At 37.3% G+C, this 23,683-nt stretch overlaps 1 protein-coding gene across 1 annotated transcript; it reads right to left on the reverse strand.

Annotated features, from left to right (window-relative positions):
* Positions 1-1,789: 1,789 nt before the first annotated feature.
* LOC129887481 (J protein JJJ2-like) lies at positions 1,790-5,105 on the reverse strand. Its single transcript, XM_055962595.1, has 2 exons — positions 4,883-5,105; positions 1,790-4,541 (listed from the first exon to the last, which is right to left on the reverse strand). Exon 2 carries the CDS (start codon positions 4,447-4,449, stop codon positions 2,113-2,115), a length of 2,337 nt encoding a protein of 778 aa, XP_055818570.1. The 5' UTR covers positions 4,450-4,541; positions 4,883-5,105; the 3' UTR covers positions 1,790-2,112.
* Between the last annotated feature and the right edge of the window lie 18,578 nt (positions 5,106-23,683).

Genomic DNA, 23,683 nt, shown 5'->3' on the forward strand with positions numbered 1-23,683 from the left:
GTAGTGGTAGTGGTGATAATAATAGTAATTGTTAATTGTTAATAATGATCGTAGTGATAGTTGTGATGATGGAGATGGTTGGTATTGTGGTGACTATCATAGTGATGGTGATAGGTAGTGGCGTTAGTGATTGTAATGGTGAAGTTTGTTGATGTTCGTAGTTAGTGGCATTGATTGTGGTGGCTGAAAATGTGTGGTGGTGGTTGAAGATGTGTTTGTGATAGTTGGCGGTAATGCTAGTTATAATGATGGTGGTGATTGATAATAAAAATTGACAACAATTGTGGTAATTAGCTGCATCCCAAAAATAGTAGTGGTGGTGGCGGCAATGGTGAAGCTGACCAAAGAATGTATGGTGATAGTTGGGGTGCTAGTCAAGATCACGAAGTGTGTTAGTAGTATGAATTAACTATATTGGTGGAAGCGGTTGATAGTGGTAGTGAAGGTGGTAGTGCCTACAAAGACGAGGGTGACAACAACAATGAATATTATTATAATGATGGAGAAAGTAAGTGTTGTAGTAGCTAACAATAATGGTTAGCAATAGTAATGATTGTGATGGCAGAGACGATTGGTGATACAACGGCAATGGTGATTGACAATAGTGGTGGTGATAGTGGTGATTGTGATGACAGAGATGGTTATGATGATAGAAATGGTTATTGCTGATTGTAGATAGAGTAATGATGTAATGATATTAAGACTTTGTTTTAGATCTTAATGATTAAAATCTATTCAGACCCTTTTAAGTGTTTTAAGTCTTAATGAAAAACAAATACAATTTAAGTTCTAACAAATGAAGTCTTAGGCTCATCTCAATCAAATACTATACGAAATATAAATAAAGATTAAAAAATAAAGACTTTCGAGATATTTTCTTTAAGTAAATAGATCTCTAAGATGATTAAAGACGCCTAGAAAACGTATGAATATTGTAGTTTGTACACATATTAACATGATTACCACTTAATCCCAACAGATAAGAATTGCCTACATCACCTTGATATGAGAGATGAATCAGCAGGAAAAGAAAGGAAAGAAAACACAGGGATTTGCTTAATAACACAACCAATATCACAAGCCTTGGGCCTCTCAACCATACTAATGGCTTGTCATTTCATCAACCATCCAATATCAACAATGAAACTGTCACTCATCTTACACAGACTAACACTATCATTCACAACTTCCAAGTTATAAGGGCAAACAAGAACAAGATTCCAATAAAATGTTATTTCTGCATTCCCTGGATGCTCTTAATAAAATCCTTTTATTTCATCAAAAAATATATTTAGATTCAATAAAATGAGAAGATATATATGATTGTTGCCATGAACCAGATTAACTAAACTAGTAAATACAAGAATGCACTCTCATTTACATCTCCGGAGGTAAAGGAAAGTTCAATAGATGCCAAACAGAGAATATCATGGCAATATCTTTTAATTTCCAACAACCTGCAATTAAAAGCAAAACAACTGCCACTCCTGCCAGGACAAAAGAATAAAAGAAAATTGAAAACACCATAACAATGCTCGAAACCCAGTACAGCAACAATGCAATTAAAGCAACCAAAGTGTAATCAACCGAAAGATGTCAAACAGACTAGATGAAGAACAGAAAACAAAAGGCAAACCCCTAACATCAAACCTAGGGTGATAAGAATGAACCAACCACTGTAAATTCAGAGAGAATGTCAACAGACCAGAAGAACAACAGAAGACAAAAGGCAAGCCACTTCAATCAAACCTATGATGAATTATAATGATGAGCAACAGAGCAATGAAGATAAGCTTTTGAAAAGAACCATAAATCAGCTTGTCATGTGAGCATACAAAACCTCATCTCATTTATACATGAAATAAGAAGATCCTAATAAATATTAGTTACATCCTAATCTTCTGTGCCCCTTAGAGCTTGAAATATCAAGAATCATGTCTACCTTTGAATAGTAGTCAAATTCTGCTTTGAATTGTAGGTGTTCGCAGATATATCAAGCAAAAGTAGAATCTCAACAGGGAGTGAACGCATGCAAAAGCGGCACTAAGATATCTCTCATCAACCATTTGCTTTAAGAAGTTGACGAGTGCTATATAACAATATCCTAGTATATCAGGAATCTAATATTATAACTTCTTTATCTTCTATGGAGCTGTAAGTTTCTTCCATCAAATTGCTACTCCTGGCTTCTGTACCACCAATTGCATTATCTTCCCTGCTTCCTTCGGGATCCATGCATTCAATTTCTTCTTCGTCTTGTATTACTTCAAGAAGTTCACCAGGCATAGCTGCTGGATCCAACTCTCGAAAACCCTTGGGAGCGTTTGGGCCTTCTTTTCCGGTAAGCAAGAACGACGAAATCTCATGAGAAAATCGGAATATTTCTTCCCTAGGAATTTTTCTTATTTCCCTGGGGTTCAAATGCTTGTGGAACACCGACTTGAAGCCAGCAACTTTGACGAGAGGAGTAACTACCACAACTTCCTCATTAAAATCTTCAAGCACTTCAATCAAATCATATTTTTGTATTACATCATCCTCTGTGAATTCATTCCATTCTGGAGACCAATTTCTATATAAAGCCCAAACTTCCCCCTTTCTAGGAAATACTTGAATTGTATCGCCAGGACCTTTTGTCCATCTGACCTTGTGTGAGAAGCAGTTAACAGAGGTTCTCATTTCATGCCTGCCTCCTCTGAAATCTCCACATGTTTGAGGAGCACCAGAATTTACAGAGTTTAGCGAACCTGTTCCACTGTTATTTGAATTTAACCAACTAATTCTGGCTTTGAAAGGATTTAGAGAAATCACCTTGAGAATCATGGCATAATATCGAGGCATCCCATCACTGTCATCATATGCAGCCCAGACCTGGTTAGGTCCAAAACAACTTTCTATTCGATCACTATCAAAATTGTGGAAATCTGAATCTGGAACATCTATCGACATACACCCAGCAGGTTCGTTATCTAAGTAGTTATTAAAAGTTTCAGAACTAGACCTCTTTGCAAAGATTTTGGTTTCAGTTGTAAATTGTTCACAAGCTGCATCATGATCTTCTTTGACATCAAATTCAGAGACATGATTTTCTTCATTTTTTCTCTCCTTGGCTTCCTTGGTTAAAATTACCTCCCTTGAAGACACAGATGTAGTTGAAGTAGCTGAGCCCCGTTCGCTTAGGTTTTTCAATATTTCCTTCTTGGCCTTCTCCATCAGCAAATGTTTGACATCATTGTAGGATTCCTCCCTTTCATTACTCAAATGGTTAGCAACATTCAGCTTAACCCTTTCTCTATTACCCCGTTCAACTTCAGCTGGACTTGCTGTGCTGCCTCCAGCAGATTCCCAGCTATGCCTGAGCCTACTTGTACTGGGGTCATTTATGCCTTTTTTCCTCTTGAGAGCATTAAACTGTCCAGCTGATATAGCTGCACTTGGTCGTTTGGACGAATGATTGTTCCTTTTCAACGCCTCCTCTCTTTTCGTCGCCGTCTGTGCTTCTTGACGCTCTCGTTTTACTTTCTGATATGCTTGTTGTACCATATTAGCTGCTTGTACAGCAGATGCATGACCAGCGGTTTTAGAAAATGGGATCCACTGGAAGTTATTGTGATCAGGTGAATCAGTGTTATTGACAACATAAGACTCAGAATTTGGAGCGCTTGAACTGTTTCTTCCTGTAGTTGGTGCACCCTTTCTCGTTCCCTGGTGGTATGTATTTTCTTGCTGCTGAGAATAATCCCACTCGGTAGACTTCTTTGAGCCATTGGATGGTGGTCTTGTTTCGACAGCAAAGAAGGCCTCGTGACAATTAGGACACAGCAGATTATGGTTAAGGTACATCCGCATATACTCATACTGCATCTTGCACCGATAGCAAACAGTCCAAAAGGTACCACGCTCCTTTGTTCCTGATGAAGAACTCTTTTTATTGGTACTACTCTTTGGAGGCCTCGCTCGTGAAGCAGCATTCTTTGCAAATTTTTGAAAACCATTCTGTGTGGAATGTTGAGGAGAATCCACATTTTCAGCCCGAACTCTCTGCTGCAAGGCATTCACATTTTTATTGTCATACACCGTTTTCTTGTTCTTATCAGACAACAAGCTCCATGCTTCGGACACATGCTTAAACGCAGCTTCGGCGCCTATGGACTTGTTCTTATCAGGATGAAGCATGAGGGCCAGTTTCCTATACTGTTTCCTTATAGCCTCATCATCAGCTTTTGGACTAACACCAAGGATTCCATAAAAATTTCCTTCACCATTAACTTTGCTCTCAGCAGCAATATGAACACCGAGTGTTGCCAACATTTGACTAATGCCTTCAAGTCCAGGATTCAGATTCTGGGCCTTTAAAGCAAACTTTTTCGCCCCCAAAAAATCCTTAGCCAAGAATTTCCTTTCTGCAATTTCTTTAGCCCTCAAAGCATCATCTTTGTTGCACTCCATCTACCATACCCCTCTCTTTTACCCCTTCTTCTCATGTACAATTTCACCGTAAAACAACAACAACAGAAGCAACCATCAGCCATTCAACTAACCTGTTCCACAATGACCATGCCCTAAAATTACTTAGAAAAATGTAACAATATTTTTCGAATCTTCAGTTCAAAAAATGAAATGAAAAAAAAAACAAAAAAATATATACCATAGATACAAAAAGAGCAAATTAACGAAAAAGTAAATTAAGGAAAAAATAATAAAAATTGATACTTTGGTACACAAGGAAATCAATCATCTAGCGTTTAATGTGGCTAAACAAAATAATTATATGACAGTATATAGAGTAATGCAATGAAAAACAGGTAATACAATCAAAGATAAACGAAACGAAGATGAACCAAAGATATTTTATAATATTTTATTTGTTTTCCATTTATACCATGGTTGGGAAGAGATCTGACCACAGATGATTGTTTAGAGCATGAAAAGGTAAGGAATTTTTGGAGTGAATATCTCCGGCTACCGGCGAGGACTCTTCTACTTCCTCCGGGAAGGACGCGTGACAATGCTTTCGATGGGAGAATGTGTCATATGCCACGTTGTTTTAGATGCTTATAGGATATCTGAAATATTGGGCTTGGGCCTACGCCTAAGAGATGTTTTGGACAGTAAAACTTTGGAGAAAAAAGACACTATCCACGTGAGAGTAAGAATTACAAGTTCTAATAGGAATTTCTACATTTCAATATATAATAGGAAAGTTCTATAAAATTGATAAAAAGATTTTAAAATGATAGATATTAGGGAAATAATATTTCTGCAATCACGTTTGAAACATATATGTGATAGCAATCCCCATTCTTCTCTCATATCGTTGTCTCCCCCATTTTAGGTGTTTGATCAATTTATGATTCTTCCAAGAAATACTCGGTTTATCTTTCTTCTTTTATCAAAACTCCATTAAAGTACAGTCTTCGCCCATCGTTTGAAACTAGAATTTTCCAACGGTATAAAAACTATTCTTTTTTTTCAATATCGAAGATAGTAGCGTCTATTCGATCCTGATTCAATATGGAGATAGATGAAATATATCAAAAAACAATTGTAAATAATTTGTTATACACAAGATGAATAAAAATGTATCGTGAATGACTATCTTTCATTATATTTATCAGAGATAAAATATGTAGAAACCTACTTAAATGTATTTTTACAATTTGGTCTGTAACTGATTTATTTATATGTAACATAGAAACAAAAAGAAGACTCTTTCTTTTATAGTCATGTGGCAATCTTTCAAGTCCATCCCCATTCTCTGCTAGTGCCTCAGTATCCAAATTCAGACAAAACATGGATAGGGCACCAGTCTCTAAGTCCAACGATAGTGTCACTAGTGATCGTACTTTTTCATTTGACAAAAGTGAGGTATGAAAGTGTATGACGGACAGGTCACAGATTAAGGGAGGGCCCAATGGCTTCAAGTGGGGCAAGGGTGATCGCCAACATACTTACACCAACCCTACAGCAGTTCCAGCAGGTTGCCCAACTCAACAGAGTGCCTCATCTAGTGAAGGTGGAGTTCACCACGAGAATAGGTTCTATACTTTGAAGACTCGACAGGTTCAAGAAGATTCTTCTGATGTAGTTATTGGTATGTCATGTGTCTTTTAGCTTGATGTTTATGCACTATTAGATCCAGAAGTATCACGTCCTGAGTGGGTACTCTAGTTGTGGCCGGTACTCAAAGACCATTACTAGTCCCCAGGCAAACAATTTGGTCCGATCACTCATTCAATCACTCAGCGAAAGGTGTTAATGACAAGTCCATGGCTACCCAAATATAAAAAATAAGAGAAATACTATCACGACCCGACCTAGGGCCTAGTTGTAATATAACGATCGGGATGCGAGGGACCCCAACCATAAGTCATCTTAGCATACATCGCATATATAAGGTAAAGAACAACAAAAACATGAGCAGAAGTAATCATTAAGTGGAGAATGGAACTAATGGAGATCAACTCTATCAACATCCAAAAGGACTACACCATAATATCGTCTAAATATGCCTCTAATCTGGTCTTTGATGGGGGCTTTGGACAAGCTCCTAGATCACCCTAACAATAGAAGAAAGTGTAAACAATAGTAACATGAATAAAAGTCTTCTCCTCGATAGAATGAGGACTCACCAACTTTTTTTGAAATCTAAAGAAAATCTCTAGCCACGAGTGGGGTGTTCGTGAGTGTCGTCCGTTCCTACATTATGAGACAATGTAGGTAAAATATGTGTTAGTACGTTTGAATGTACTAAGTATGTACGATATGCATGAAAAATTAGAGAACATAATCAATATGCCATAGGATGTATGACCAATCATAGTAAACATGAGTATAGTTTAAAAGTAATTTAAAATATATGGAACTCATAGTCAATGCATATCATAAAACTTTATCATAAACTCATAACTTGATATCTCATAGATTTAATTTGAACTTGTGTTGGATAGGACCTTTAATCGACAATTAAGATCATGCAAGCTATAACATGTCGGAGAAAAGAAGGAGACTACTTGCCAAGATAGACTCCTATATGTCTAAGTGGATCCACTAAGCCATTACGTGAACCGGTACTCACCCCTAGTTCTTAGACTCGGATACTCACTTCCAAGCCTTGATATTTTGGTTACTCACCTCTTAGAGATTTGGGTATTCGCCTTTAATCTATTTATACCTATAGTGGCACGTAGTTCTGGACTTTAGGTTGCTACTAGGATTCCCTTGGGTAACTAACTGCAATATCGGACCGTTACGTGAACCGGGTACTCACCCCTACTTCTTAGACTTGGATACTCACCTCCAAGCCTTGATATTTCGATTACTCACCTCTTAGAGATTTATGTTTTTGCCTCTAATCCATTTATACCTATAGTGACATGTAGTTCGGAGACTTTAGGTTGCTACTAGAATTCTTTTGGATAACTAACTGCATTACCGGACCGAACCCCACCTAGAAGTCCTCTCAATTGTTAGTCAATATCCCAACAAAAACTCATAAACATGATCATAACATAGTAGGGAGAGATAGTAACTTCCTATAAATCCATCTTTAAAATATATTAGGAATAACTCATATATTGTGTGATTCAAAGGAATCCATAACTTCGGTGAGAATTGTCCTTATTACCATCTTTAGAAAGATAGTAACTGTCTATCAATCCATCTTTAAACATCTTTTGATCTTAACTCTGATCATCATCATAACCTTAAATTTAGAATCCTAAATCTCAATTTTAAATCATATAAAACTTTTATTTAAAATTATTTAACTTATGATCAACTTGTAATTCATCTTAAAATCATAATTCATACTTGGAAATTAGGGTAAAACATGAATACATGATCGATTGACTTAAAAATCCTGAAATTGACTTGAAAATATGTATGATCATATACTTTCTATCAGCCTATACATAATTCAAAAACATAATATCATTTGGAAGTATAATTGAAAATACTCATAATTCATATCATGAACCTTAGAGATCAATGTAGGAGAATTCATGAAAAAACTCTTCAATTCAATGCAATAACTATCAATTTATCTAAAAATAGATTCCTAACCATGAGTATAATCATAATTCATGCAATTTGAATTGAGATCATAAAACTCATACTTGAATATAATAGAAAACTTGAGATATTGATTGGACTTCATGGATGAAAGAATCCATGAATCAATACCCACATATCTTGAGTGAGAAGATAAAAGAATTTGGAAGAATTTCAGAGTTTTGATGAAGATCTTGAGTGAATTTCTTGGAAGTCTTCAATTGAGTCCTTGAGAGCTCTTATAGAGAGAAAAATATTTGAGTAGGTGAATTGTAGAAGAATAAATATAATTAAGGATTTAGGGTAGTTTATAGAGTAGAATTAGGCCCTAAAAAGGTCCAAGTTCATTAACTAACAATCAGGAAAAAATCTAAATTTCCATTACTTAAAAACTGAATTCGAACAAATTTCTTGCCTAGGTCCGCGATGCGGAGCTTCTCTTGGATAGGATAATTTTTAGCAAATGAGATTTTGATTCGGGGGAAAATTACACTGAACTGGAGCAAGAGGACGACGCGGATCTGCCGCGCCCTCACTAATTTGTGTAATTTTTGACAAAATTAATCTTTCGATACACGAGTCCTAAAAATCCACCGAGCCATTTTTCCGTAGGTTTTGACTCCCTGATTGATATTTCGAACTCAAATTTGCCAAAAAAAATATAAGGATAATGCTTTACGCGAGTGGCCTATTCCCAAGGCATTCTTAAGACACTTATGAGCGTTTTGAGAATTGTTACAAATACTCAAAGTAATAAGATAACAACTCATGAGTGCCTATGGATGCAAGGAAGACTCATCAAAAACTGAGAGTAGAAATGATCTTAAACGATGCATCTGTTAAGGATCTCTAACATCTGTAGCTGTATCATTAAAGGATGTAGGCCAAATGATGTCTGTACGTGGAATGTATGAGTATGTAAAATAGTTAGAAAAGAATACGATTAACAGATTCAACATTCTACTCATCTCAAGGGGCTCAACTCTACAATCAACTCGACTCAACGAAGAATACAAGTTTAAACTAAATAATGCTTTTAAAGAAAAATAGACTCTGTAATATGTAACTCAGCCAATCAAATCATTCATTTTAGATTTGGGAGTTTCTCTTACTGACAACCCTTACTTATGAGCGAGTGATAATACAATGTTTTGTACTATAATTACCGCAACCTTCCAATACCTTGCTAGGGTAAAGGACGATCAGCCTCAATGGATCCAAAATCAATCAAAGTCCATCAATTTGGGACTTGAGAGGCATGACCTCTATTCTATGTTGGCTACGTAGTTTATGGGATTCGAGTTATTATTTACTCTTACCCAAATTGGTGCTCAATATTACTTCCAGAAGACTCAACATGCTCATATACTCATTCAATCATTATGATTAAATCAACTCATTTAGTCTCATTACATTCTCATCAACCTAAACTTATCTCAATCATCAAACCTTTTCATTTAAAACATGCTTTCAACTCATTTATAACTCCTCAAGACTTTATCTCAAATAAATCATGTAACTCAACACTCAACTTATCTAGACTTAATATTCATGCTCTTCAAACCTCAATCAAATATGCATAGACTCGGTTTAAAAATCATAATTCGTTAAATGCTTGAAAATCATTCTCCTTATCTCAAAATAAATGCATGTAATGCCACAATCATCAACCCATTGGTTTTCAAGGGAAGGAAAATCATGAACAATCAACTTAGAACTCAAATCATAAGACTCAACATGATGTATTCATATATATATAAAGCTCGATAAGGAATTACATAATTAATTCAAGAACTCAGTCAAACGGGATTAGAACTCAAACTCAATCTCAATTCTGACAATAGGAATATGTATGGCTCATGGACGAACTCAGTCCAGTGTTGTGATTAGACTATATACTTAGAAATTGAAGAAAAAGATTGAAACTCGAAGACCTCACTTGAAAACCTCAAACCCTGGCTCTTTCTCCTCTCCAACCTTTGATCTCAAATAATTCTAAGTGTTATGAGGGTTTAAGCATATAGGATACTGATAAGGGACTAAAAATAGTCTCATAATGTCAGGGTTTTAGTTTGGAAAGAGTGGAAAAAGACCAAACTACCCTTCATTAAAACTGTCTCAGGCCGCCTACGGGTCATTTTACGACTCATAAAGTCTTCTATGAGTAGAAAACCAGTTGTAGAGGCTATGGTCAAAAATTGAACTTTCTAGAAAATACATACATGGGTCTACAGATCCATTCTATGAGTCATAGAAAAGATATCAGGTTGTAAGGACCCCTCGTAGACTCACCTAAGAATTTGGGACAAGGGTCTACGAGTCACTCTCTATGACTCGTACGCTTCTGTATGAGTTGTAATGTTCACTCGTAGGACCCTTGTGCATATTTCAGTAGCTACTGGAATGTGGCACTGAATTCTACGATCATCTCTTACAAATCGTAGGAACTCTTATGACTCATAATATTGGCTCGTAGGAAAGCATTAAAGATTAAGAATTTGGCTAAGTGTCAAAGGGTTCTATTATAGATTCTTTCAATAAAGGCAATGTTCAATCAATAATTCAATGAGATACAACCTTCCATCATTAATCTTTATTCCTAAATTCAAGATGATTTGAGACTCTACTCCTGGATCCCGGGTCAGATGGGGGTCGGACCTCAATTTGAGTATTAGATCTCGAGTCAGAAATTGAGGTAAGATTCTCGGGTGTCAAGGTTGGATTCCGAGTTAGGTGTCAGAGTGGAATTTTGTGTCGGGTGTCAACAGGGTTTAGATTGAGAGTCGAGGTTGGGTCCCAGGTCAAGTATCAGAGTGAGTCCTTAATCGATCATCGGGATCAAATATTGGGATTAGATTCCGATTCAAAATTCAGATCTCGTAGTCGGGTGTTAATACAAAAGTCGGGTCTCGAATCAAAAATTGGAATCAGGTCTTATGTCGGAAGTCGAGATTGGGTCCTAGGACAGATTCAGAGTCAAATCCTGATTCATAAGTCATATCCAGGGTTTGATATCAAAGTTGGATCGCAAGTCAAAAGTCAGGCCAAATTAAGAGTCAAAAGTCGGGGTCGATCTCGTGTCGGATGTTAGAGTCGGGTCGAGTCTTTTATATGACTCATAGAAATCCTTATGAATTATAAGGTTATTCATAGGAGGGGTTTTCAAAACTTTAAATTTCACTAAGTGTTGGAGGGACCTACGAGTCATCCCTACAACTCGCAGAAATTCTTACGGATGACACTCGTGACCCACTAGATCAGTCCATTTCTCAATTTTTCTCATGGTCCTCAAACTTGGTCTAGGCTAGAATAACACATGGTGTTACACCCCTTGGGATCATTCATTCTCGAATGAAGTCCAAGCTAAGGGTTTACTCAACTTAAGGCACGAATACAATTAAGAACTCAAATACTCAATCAATCAAATAATTGACTACTCGGACTCAACAATACACATCAACCCAAACTCGGAATAAACATCAACTCAGAGATAAGGAAAGGAATGTCACTATAAATATCTTCATTGGGAGGCATGAATATATGAGGGTATCTATCTTTCATATCCTATTCAGATTCCCATGTATCATCTTTAACAAACTAATTTCACCGTAGAACTTTGATGGATACAACCTTTTTGGTTCTCAACTTCCAAACCTGTTGATCAAGGATCTGGATTGGAATCCCTTTATAAGTCAAACTCTCCTTCACCCCAATGCTCTCAATAGGGACAACAAATGAAGGATCTCCCTAACACTTCTTAAGAATAAAGATGTGAAACACAGGATGAATAACTGCTAACTCCGATGGCAACTCTAACTCATAGGCTACATTACCAACCACTTCACAATCTGATAAGGACCAATGTAGTAGGGACTGAGCTTTCCTTTCTTCCCAAATCTCATCATACCCTTCCTAGGTGAAACCTTCAAGTATGCCCATCATGCACTTTGAACTCTAGATCCTTCCTCCTAACATCAGTGTAGAATTTTTGATGACTTTGAGCTGTCCTCAACCTCTCTTGGATGATTTTCACCTTCTTCTTGGCTTGGTGAACTAATTATGGTCCAATCAATTCAGCTTCACCAACTTTAAACCAACCGATTGACAATCTATATCTCCTCCCATATAGAGCTTCATAAGGAGCCATTTGAATACTCAAATAGAAGCTATTATTTTACCCAAACTCAATAAGAGGTAAATGATCATCTTAATTACATTTGAAGTCGATGACACAAGCTCTCAACATATCCTCCAAAGTCTGAATCATACGCTCTGCCTAGCCGTTATCTGCGGATGAAAAGCAATGTTAAGGTTCACTCTTGAACCCAAACCCTTCTGAAACGACTTCCCAAACTGAGCAGTGAGTTGCGCTCCCCTGTCCGAGATGATAGATAAAGGAACCTCATGAAGTTTGATAATTTCCCGAAGATACAATTTGGCATAGTCCATTGCGGTGTCCATAGTTGTAACCGATAAGAAATGGGTTGATTTGGTCATCCTATCCATAATCACCCAAATACAGTCATGTTGCCTGCAGGATCGCAGTAAACCTGTAATGAAGTCCATATTTATCATATCCTACTTTCATTCTGGAATCTCAATGTCCTGAGCCACTCCACAAGGCCTTTGATGCTCAACTTTGACTTATTAGCAATTCGGGCACTTGGACACAAAATTGGCTCTCTCTCTTTTTTCATTTCATTCCACTAATACATTTCCCTCAAGTTATGGTACTCTTTGTAGAACCTGGATGGATGGAATACTTGAAGCTATGGGCCTTTTCCATGATTCTTTCTCGAATGCCATCAGCACTTGGAACATATAATCTCCCTTGATACCTCAATACTCTATCTCCCCCTATGGCAAAAGCCATTACCTTCTGCTTGTGAACATATCTTTCAAATGAAGGAAAATGAGGTCTTGGTCTTGCATTTTGTTCACTTCAACTACTATGGAGGATTCGGACCCATTCTGAACAATAGTCTAACCCTCACTAGAGTCAATAAATTGAACTCCCAAACGTGAAAGTCTATAGACCTCCTTAGCTAGCTCTTTTTTTCCTTCCTCCACATGGGCATTGCTCCCCATAGATAACCTGATAAGAGCATTAGAAACCATATTAGCTTTACCTGGGTAGTAGAGGATACTCATAACATAATCTTTGAGAAACTCAAGCAATCTTCTTTTCCTCAAGTTCATCTCTTTCTGAGTAAACATATTTTGCAGGCTTTTGTGATCAGTGAACACATCAACATGCACACCATAGAGATAATGACGCAAAAGATTGAGAGCAAACACTACGGCTGCCAACTCAAGGTCGTGAGTCGGGTAGTTCCTCTCATGAATCTTAAGCTATCTGGAAGAATATGCAATAACCTTACCCTTCTGCATCATCAATGTACAACCCAAACTAACTCTAGACGCATCACAATAGATCACAAAATCATCAGTTCCCTTGGGTAGGGACAAAACTGGAGCAGTAGTTAACCTCGTTTTCAACTCTTAAATACATTTATCACAAGCGTCAAACCATTAGAACTTGGACTTTTTCTGAGTCAGTCTAGTCAATGGAGATGAAATAGATGAAAACCCCTCAACAAACCTCCGATAGTAACCAACTAAGACCAAGAAACTCCTTATGTCAATTGGGGATGTGGGTCTATGCCTGTTCTTTACTGCCTCAATCTTCTGTGAATTAACTTGAATACCTTCACCGAATATAACATGGCCTAAGAATGCCATGGAAGCAAACCAAAACTCACACTTCAAAAACTTAGCATATAACTCCCTATCCTTGAGAGTCTGAAGAACAATCCTACGATGATTAGCGTGCTCCTCTTCATTTTTGGAGTAGATTAATTTGTCGTCGATAAAAATAATCACAAATATGTCCAAATATTCTTTGAACACTCAATTCATCAAGTCTATAAATATTGCAAGAGTATTAGTCAAATGAAAAGGCATAACAAGAAACTCAAATTGACTATACCAAATCCAAAAAATGATCTTTGGGATATCACATTCTCTCAGTTTCAACTGATGATAGCCTGATCTGAGGTTTATCTTTGAGAAATAAGTGACATCCTGACGTTGGTCAGACATAACGTCTATTCTAGGAGGGGGATACTTGTTCTTTATGGTGACCTTGTTCAGTTGATGATATTCAATGTACAGTTTGAGAGAACCATCTTTCGCACGAAAAGAACAGGAATGCCCCAAGGTGAGACACTCGGCCTAATAAAACCCTTATCTAGGAGAGTTTTTAGATGTTCTTTCAATTCTTTCAACTCAGCGTGGGCCATTTTATATGGTGGAATGAATATAGGCTACATATCGGGAAGGAAATCAATCCCAAAGTCAATTTCCCTATCGGGAGGGACTCCAAGCAGATTATCAGGAAAATTATTAACAATCAAGACTGACTCAAGAGAGGGAGACTCCATACTATCATCTTTAACTTGCACGATGTGATAAATACACCCTTTTGAGATTAATTTTCTGGCCCTAAGGTAGGAAATAAATTTACCCTTAGGCACAACAAGACTACCCTTCCATTCTAAGAAAGGCTTATTTGGGAATTTGAACTTAATAATTCGAGTTCTTTAATCAACAGAGGCATAACAGATATAAAGTCAGTCTATACCAAGAATCATATCAAAGTTAACCATGTCTAACTCAACTAAGTCAACCATGGTATTCCTATGATATATTGACACAGTACAGTCTTTATAGACCCTCTCAGCTAAGATAGACTCACTGAGAGGAGTAGACACACTAAAAGGCTCAACAAGACACTTAGAGGTTTTATCAAAATTATTAGCCACATAAGGGGTTACGATGAAAAAGTGGCACCCGGATCAAGAAAAGAATAATAATTGAAAGAGAAGACTCAAAGCATAACAGTGACTACATATGGTGAGTTCTCCATATCCTGGCTTAGCCATAACATATAGGTGGTTTGAACCTATCATGACCTAAGCCTAGGGCCTAGACGTGACACGATGAATGAAGAACCAGAAGATACCTCACCCAAGCCTCTTAACATTCATTTAGCCTTTCATAGGTAATTATAATTAAATGACAAGCGGAATTTAAAAGTGGAAATTGGGACTATGGGAAAATATCATATCAAACATAAATAGACAAGACCCACATTACATTTGTCCAAAAATCCCTCTAGTCTTAGACTTAGCGAGGGCTAAGAAATGTCTCTAGCTTACCCTCAACAAAAATAGAAATAAAGTAACATGATAGATGCCTAAAGGACTCAATATAACATAAGCTAAAAAGAAAAGAAAATATTATTCCCAAAATATGGAAACTCACCAAGAGTAGCCTTCAAATAATCTCAATTAGCCACGTGGAGGATAACAAGGAGGAACGCCAGTCTCTATATGGTGATATCACGTAGGCAAAAAAATATGCATTAATATTTAGAATGTACTAACTATGCGAATAATGCAATGCATGACATCATAATGTGCAATTGACCAAGTTATCAAACATACTAAATAAATCATTAAAGCATGATAATAATTCATGAAAAACCTCAATACAATTTGGAAACCATAATGGAGCCACATGAAAACATAGTGATAATAATAAGTCAATGTAAGAAGTCATTTTCTTTATAGAATTCCATGAGACATAAACAGAATCATAATCATGGTAAGAGTCATGAATCATAGTAGGATATATACCATAAACCTTTGTGAGGAAAACTTTCAACCTTGGGAGATCATTGACATGTGTGAGAGATATAATTAACCGACATAAACCATATGAGCTATAACATGGAGTCCCGATGTTACCCCTACACCGGAAGAGAGAGAGACTAATTGCCAAGGTAGACTCTATCATACCTAAGTGGATCGACTAAGCTACAGAAGGATCGAGCCACAACTATGGGTGACCCTCAAAGGAATCAAGCCTCTTCTATGGGTGATCCTTTATCCAACGGTAGCATATAGTTATGGGACAATGGGGATCTTACTACGGGTCTTTTGCCTCAATTACGGGAGAGAGTGCCTATTACAAGGTCCACTTGGTGCTAGGTAAGCTCTCAATGGAATAGACAAATCATAAGACATAAAGTCAACATCATGTGGAATGGGCCATATCTACTACCCGTCCACTCTTTATGAAAACATAATCATATAACTCCTTAAAAACTTTAGTGATTCAAGTATGTAAGAATTGTCCTTATTGCACAAAGAATCCATAGCTTGGGTGAGAAAACCTCTCACCAACATTTATCTTTCATTGAAAAGACTCCCATAATCATAGTTATTATCTTTTATAAATGTTTAATTAGAGTTCATCACCTTCAAATCACGCTTTAATGAAAATAGAGTAAAACTAGGTAGGTTCAGTTTATTTCAACTTCCAAACATGTATGTAAATAAAATTCTGCATAAACACTATGAAATTCATCAATTAAAATCATGCGTTAAATAATTCACCATGAATTTCAAGAACATTTAAGAAGCTAAGTAGAGAAAATACTTGTGAACCATCAATCTATGCATTTAAAATTATATTGCATCAAAATAGACCAATAATTATTAGTTAATTCATGATTCATGCTATTAGTAGAATTTAGAACAACCCTTAAGAAAATCTTACTTGAAATCAAAAAATTTAGTTGAAAAGGGTTTTGGGCTCCATGGGTTGAAGAATCCATGGATAAAGACCCATATACCTTAAAGTAACGCTTGAAGAGAGATTGAAGAAGTCTTGAGGAACTTGAAGTAGTCTTGATGCTTGGTCTTCAAAAGGGGGAGCTTAAAATCCTTTAGTTTGAGAGGAATCTTATAGGAGATGATTTGGAAAAAAGGGGGAATGAAATCTAGGATTTTAGGTAGTAAAAGGGATAGAAAATAACCCCAAAATCGTCCAAACCCGACTAAATCTAGGGTTTTAGGTATTAAAAAGAATGAAAAATAGTCCAAATTGCCCTTACTTAAAACTGGAAATTTTTGTAGAAATTTGAACTATCTTGGGGCAAGTCCACAACGTGGAATTATTCCATTTCAGTTTAATTTCTTCCAAAATAGGTAAATCAAGCTCGGATCACACAGTAACATCAACGACACATAAAATGCATTAGAGGCATATGTTTTATGTACATTTTCCTATGCTAGGTCAAATTTGGCTTGGGAAAAAATTTAAACTAGTTTAAACCCTCTCCGCAGCACAGAGCTGTCGCAGACAGCTTTTGGAAAGTGAAAATTATGAAAAATTATCTTTTGATCCGAAGGTCCTAAAAATTTTCGAGACTACTTTCCCTCAGGTTTTGACCCCTGATTGATATTCCAGACTCAAATTTATCAAAAAAGATAAGGATAATGTGTTACACAAGAGATCTATTTCAAAGGCATTTTTAAGGCACCAGAGAGCATTTTGAGGAATGTTACAATATCTCCCCCGTAAGAACATTCGTTCTCAAATGTTATCCTACTAGCATAAAACGGACACAGAAAGAGGACTAGCAACTCAACATGAATGAAACAACACATTAAAATGCATATAACATGGGATTTTCAAACTTGCATAAAACATGACTTTCAAAAATCAACTTCATGAACAGAAACTCAAAAACTCGGATTATCAAGTCAATCATGGCACAACGAATACGAAACCAATCTATACCAGCCATTATCATGACCAAAGAAAACCAATAACATATCGGATAAAGCAGCCTGAGCTATCTCCCTTCTTCTTCTAATTGCCAAAAGACAATCCCTCATCTTATGCCCCATATCACCACACTTGTAGCAACCAGGCCATGCATTCTCCTTGGTGAGTCCTACCAAACCTCTCACAAGGAGAAAAATACGTTCTTCCTTGTTAGGCCTAGACACTGGGGTATTAGCAAAAGATAAACCATTATATGTCTGCGCCCTTTTGAAGTCCCTAGATTTCTCCCTTAACTTTGTCGGGAGATATCCATCTCCTTGACCAACATGGTCATCTTTCATTCTTTGGACACTAAACTATAAATACCAACATTGAATTTGCTCATTCTTGCCCTTGGGTCGGAAACCATGAAAGGAGCATACTTACACAATTTGATGTATTTGAGGGCATACTCCCTCACACTCATGCCCCCTTGGCGAAGATTGATGAACTCTTGAATCTTTGCCTCCCTTAGCTTCAAAGGAAAGAAACGATCTAAGAAGGCACCCTAGAACTCTTCCCATTCTATGGGTTCCATACCTTCACTCCTCTCAACCACCCATTCTTATACCAAACTCTTTCTACACATTGAGTTTATAGGCCACTAGCTCGGCCTTTTTATTTGGAGGTGCTCTCATAATTACCACAATCTGATAAACTTTCTCAATAAACTCCATTGGGTCCTCATCTTCCTTAGAACCATCAAATTTGGGTGGATTTATCCTCTTGAAGTCTCGAATTCTAGTAGTTGGGTTAGGCAATTGAGGTGGAGGAGGAAAAATACCTTGATTAGCTTGGTTGGCTACGACTTAGGTCAATAAATTAATGATATTTTAGAACTCTAGATGTGTAACTCCCTCCTCAAGTGGAGCATTGGGAACCAGAGGAACTTGGGCCTCGTTAGCATCTATTGCTCTAGTTTGAGGTACTTTTCCTCAACGTATTATCTAGAGAACACGAAATGATTCGTTAGATAAAGGAAGTCTTAGAACAACTCTAGGGCACAACATAAATCATGAAAGAAGGAAATATTTTCTAAATGCCTCATAGTCTACTATCCATAATTATGGTGCACTTCAAAACCATGAACAAGGCCTTATTCGATGCGGTATGTTAGACTCCGAGGACTATTAAAAATCTCTAGCTCTGATACCAAGTTTGTCACAACCTAGGCCTAGGGCCTAGATGTGACACAACAAATGAGGAACCCAAAGATACCTCACCCAAGCCTCCTAGCATTCATTTAGCCTTTTATAGGTAATGAAAATTAAATTACATGTGGAATTTAAAATGGGAAAGTGGGACTATGGGAAAACATCATATCAAACCTAAATAATCAAGACCCATATTACATTTGTCCAACAATACCCATAGTCTTAGACTTGGTGAGCGCTAAGACATGTCCCTAGCTCACTCTCAACAAAAATAGAAATAAAGTGCAATGATATATATCTAAAGGTCTCAATATAACATAAGATAGAGAGAAAAGGAATATTGTTCCTGAAATATGGGAACTCACGAAGAGTAGCCTTCAAATATCCCAATTAATCATATGGAGGAGAACGAGGAGGAACGCCGATCCCTACATGGTGATTTCATGTAGGTAAAAGAGTATGTGTTAGTAATTTGAATGTGCTAACTATGTGAGCAATGCAATGCATGGCATCATAATATGTAATTGACCAAGTTAGAAAACATACTAAGTAAATCATTAAAGCATAATAGTAATTCATGAACAACCTCAATATAATTTGGAAACCATAATGGAGCCACGTGAAAACATAAACACTATAGTGATGATCACAAGTCAATGTAAGAAGTCATGTTCCTTATATAATTCCATGAGACATAATGAGAATCGTAATCATAGTAAGAGTCATGAATCATAGTAGGATATATACTATAAACCTTTCTGAAGATAACTTTCAATAGTGGGAAATCATGGACATGTGTGAGAGATACTGTTAATCGACATAAACCATATGAGTTATAACATGGAGTCCCGATGTTACCCTACATCGAAAGAGGGGGAGTCTACTTGCCAAGGTGGACTCCGTCATGCCTAAGTGGATCCACTAAGCTACATGAAGGATCGAGCCTCAATTACGGGTGAACCTCAAAGGAATCAAGCCTCTTCTACGGGTGATCTTTATCCTACGGTGACACATATTTATGAAAAATGGGATCTTATTTTAGGTCTCTTCCCTCAACTATGGTAGAGAGTATCTATCCCAAGGTCCACTCGGTGCTAGGTAAGCTATTTATGGAATAGACAAATCATAAGACATAAAGTCAACATCAAGTGGGAGGGATCATATCTACTACCCGTCCACTCTTTAGGAAAACATAATCAAAGAATAGCTCCTTAAAACCTTTAGTGATTCAAGTATGCAAGGATTGTCCTTATAGCACAAAGAATCCTTAGCTTGGGTGAGAAATCCTCTCACCAACATTCATCTTTCATTGAAAAGACTCTCATAATCATAGTTTTTAGCTTTCATAAATGTTTAATTGGAGTCGATCACCTTCAAATCATGCTTTAATAAAAATATAGTAAAACTAGGTGGGTTCAAGTCACTTCAACTTTCAAACATGTATGTAAATGAAATTATACATAAACACTATAAAACCTTTCAATTAAAATCATAATTTAAATAACCCACCAAGAATTTCAATTACCTTTAAGGAGCTAATTAGAGAAAATACTTGTAAATCATCAATATATGCATTTGAAATTATATTGCATCAAAATAGACTAATAATCATTAGTTAAATCATAGTTCATGCTATTAAGTAGAATTTAGAACAACCCATAAGAAAATCGTACCTGAAATCAACAGATTTAGTTGAAAATGGTTTTGGGCTCTATGGGTGGAAGATCCCATGGATAAAAACCCACATATCTTAGAGTAAAGCTTGAAGAGAGATTGATGAAGTCTTGAGGAACTTGAAGTAATCTTGATTCTTGGTCTTTAAGGGGGGAGGGGGGGGAGCTTGGAATCCTTTAGTTTGAGAGGAACCTTGTAGGAGATGATTTAGGTAAGAGGGGAAATGAAATCTAGGGTTTTAGGTAGTAAAAAGGATGAAAAATAACCCCCAAAATTGTCCAAGCTCAATTAGACATGTTCAGGGAATTGTCCAAGTTGCCCTTATTTAAAATTGGAAATTTTCGCCAAAGTTTGAACTCTCTTAGGGCAAGTTTGCGATGTGGACTTGTTCCATTTCAGTTTATTTTCTTTTGAAATAGGTAAATAAAGCTCGAGGCACACAATAACATCAATGACTCATAAAACACATTTGAGGAACGCGTTTTATGTACATTGTCCTTTGCTCGGTTAAATTTGACCAGATTTGGCCTGGGACAAAAATTTTAACGAGTTTAAACCCTTTCCGCAGTGTAGAGCTATCACAGATAGATTCTAAAAAATGGAAATTACAAAAAATTATCTTTTGATCTGAAGGCCCTAAAAAGTTTTCGAGATCACTTTCCCGTAGGTTTTTACCCTCTGATCGATATTCTGGACTCGGATATGCCAAAAACAACTAGGATAATGCATTACACAAGATACCTATTTCAATGGCATTTTTAAGGCACTTGAGAGCATTTTTAGGAATGTTACAAAACCTCTGCTTGCACCTGAAGTAGTACCTATCTGATTACATAGAGCCGGTGGTGCCACCGAAGAAGATTGGGCTCTGTCCCCCCACATCAGACATTCTCTATGAAAATATCCTACCTTACCACATTTATAGCACACATTGGCTCCCTCTTTGTATTCTCCCAAATGGAGTTTACCATACTTGTTGCAAGGTGGCTTCCCCTTCGAACCTTGAGCTACACTCCTTTGGGATTGAGAACCCTTGGCTCTGACGTTATGTTATCTTTGTAAATTATGCTCATACCTATTAGGTGCGGTGCACTTACTAATTTGAGCATAGTTAGAAGACCTTTTGTCAAAGAAGGACATGTTGTCCTTACCTCACTTTTGCTCATTCTCTTGCCCAACTGATTTGACTTTTTTTCTCAAGTGTTCCTCTCTTTCTTCTTATACTCTTCAACCCAATGAGCATAAACCATGATCCTAGAAATATCCATGCCAAAAATTAATAGTAAGTCCTTACACTCCTTCTTTACATGTTTACCCAATCCGGAGACAAACTTTCTAATCTTAGATCTCATGTATGGGATCATCTCCGGAGCATATTTGCACAGCTAGATGAACTTAAGACCAGACTCCTTCACCATCATTCCCTCTTGTTTCAGGTTCACAAACTCTTCAGCATTGGCTTTCCTCAGTTCTCTGGGAAATAAATGATCAAGAAAAGCACCTTCAAACTCATCCTAAATAGCAGGCTTAACATCCAAACCTCTACCTTCCTTTCACTGGTTATACCAGACATTTGCAACATCCTTGATCTGGTAAGAAACCAACTTAAATCCCTCAATATCCATAGCATGCATGGCCTTCAGAATCTTCCACATCTCATCAACGAAGTTCAGGGAGTCCTCCTCAACCTTAGAACCCGTGAAGACCGATGGGTTCATCTTGAAGAAATCTTAAATCCTCACAGAAGCTGACGACTCTTGAGAGCTAGAGCTAGGAGCAGGTGAACTCTGGTTACCATTTCGAGCTGCTACTAACTATGTAAGCATGATAATAGCTTCTCTAAATTATGCCTTAGAAGTTAGAGCGTGTTGAATAGTAGGCATTTGGGTTTTCTCCATAGATTAGGCAAGTTGACCCCTAGTTCTCTGTAACACCCCTCAAAACTTTTCCCTAAGATTCGGACCCTTCTTGTATACGAGTAAGGTCGAACCCAAGTATTGAGGGGTATACGCATGAGCTAGGATGAGTCCCCAAGAAATTTAAGGATGTTGGAGGTGATGTGGGGTCACAAGGGGCCCCTAGGACCAAATTAAATCCAAGAGATTCATCGTGGCTAAGTCTTGGGATGCGTTCGTATAAGGGGTCGACTTCTGATGACCCTATCTTTTGAAAGACGACAATCTGGGTGGCCTACAACCTATTAAATTAAAGGTCGTCGAGTCTTCTTTCCAACGCCACCAAGAATGTAAATTTTGAAGTTCGGAGTCAAAAGATATGGTGATCCTAAGACAAACTAGCACGGCAGGGATTTCAGGCCTAGGTTGCAATTACTGGAAAACTGGGCTTAGCGCCACAGGGGCACGACACACCACTATCGCGCTAGGAACATGCCTCAGTAGTTTGGTCCTTGGCGCGATGCGCCACTAAATGTTGTGTAGGGTTTTTCAAGCCTAATTTCCAGAACCCAGGCACAATGGCCTTGGCGCTGTAAGGGCGCGACACACCACTATCGCACCAGAAACATGCCTCAGTAGTTTGGTCTCTGGCGCGGCACGCCACTATGAGGTGTGCAGGTTTTAGGCGTAATCGGCCTGGCGCTGCAATGGCGCGATGCACCATTATCGTGCCATATGCATTTTTGCCTATTTTTCAGAACTTTTGAGAGGGGGCAATTTGGGAATTTGTCCCAAATTATATATGTATCCTCCTTGAGCATTTGGAGACACATTTTTCAGCCCCCACTCTCTCTCTAGAAAAGCCCTAGAAAACTCTCTTCTTCATCTTCTTCTTCTTCTTCTCCATTCTCAACAAAGATTTGTCCCAAGATCTTTAAGACTCCAAGTTCCCATTGAAGGCCCAATAACAAGGTTTTCTTTAAAGTCTTTACTAAGGAATTTAAGGCTATCTAAAACATGGGTTGAGTCCACCCATGTGCCCTATACCTTCTTTGAGGATAAATGCCCATAGAAATGGAGTTTCTTGCAAGGGTTGTGTTCAAATGAGTTTTGTTGTCTATTAGAGTAATTCTTGCTATGTTGATGAGATTTAGTCAAGAACTTCCAAAAAGAGTCTTTGTGTGAGTATGAGTTGATGAAGATGAGTTGTTAAATATGTTTTATTGGTTT

This window comes from Solanum dulcamara, chromosome 4 (genome assembly GCF_947179165.1).
Source record: "Solanum dulcamara chromosome 4, daSolDulc1.2, whole genome shotgun sequence".
In the NCBI taxonomy this organism is placed as follows: domain Eukaryota; kingdom Viridiplantae; phylum Streptophyta; class Magnoliopsida; order Solanales; family Solanaceae; genus Solanum; species Solanum dulcamara.

Bases quoted from the DNA above. Each gene is read 5' to 3' on its own strand.
- LOC129887481 (XM_055962595.1), bottom strand. From the start codon at position 4,449: ATGGAGTGCAACAAAGATGATGCTTTGAGGGCTAAAGAAATTGCAGAA.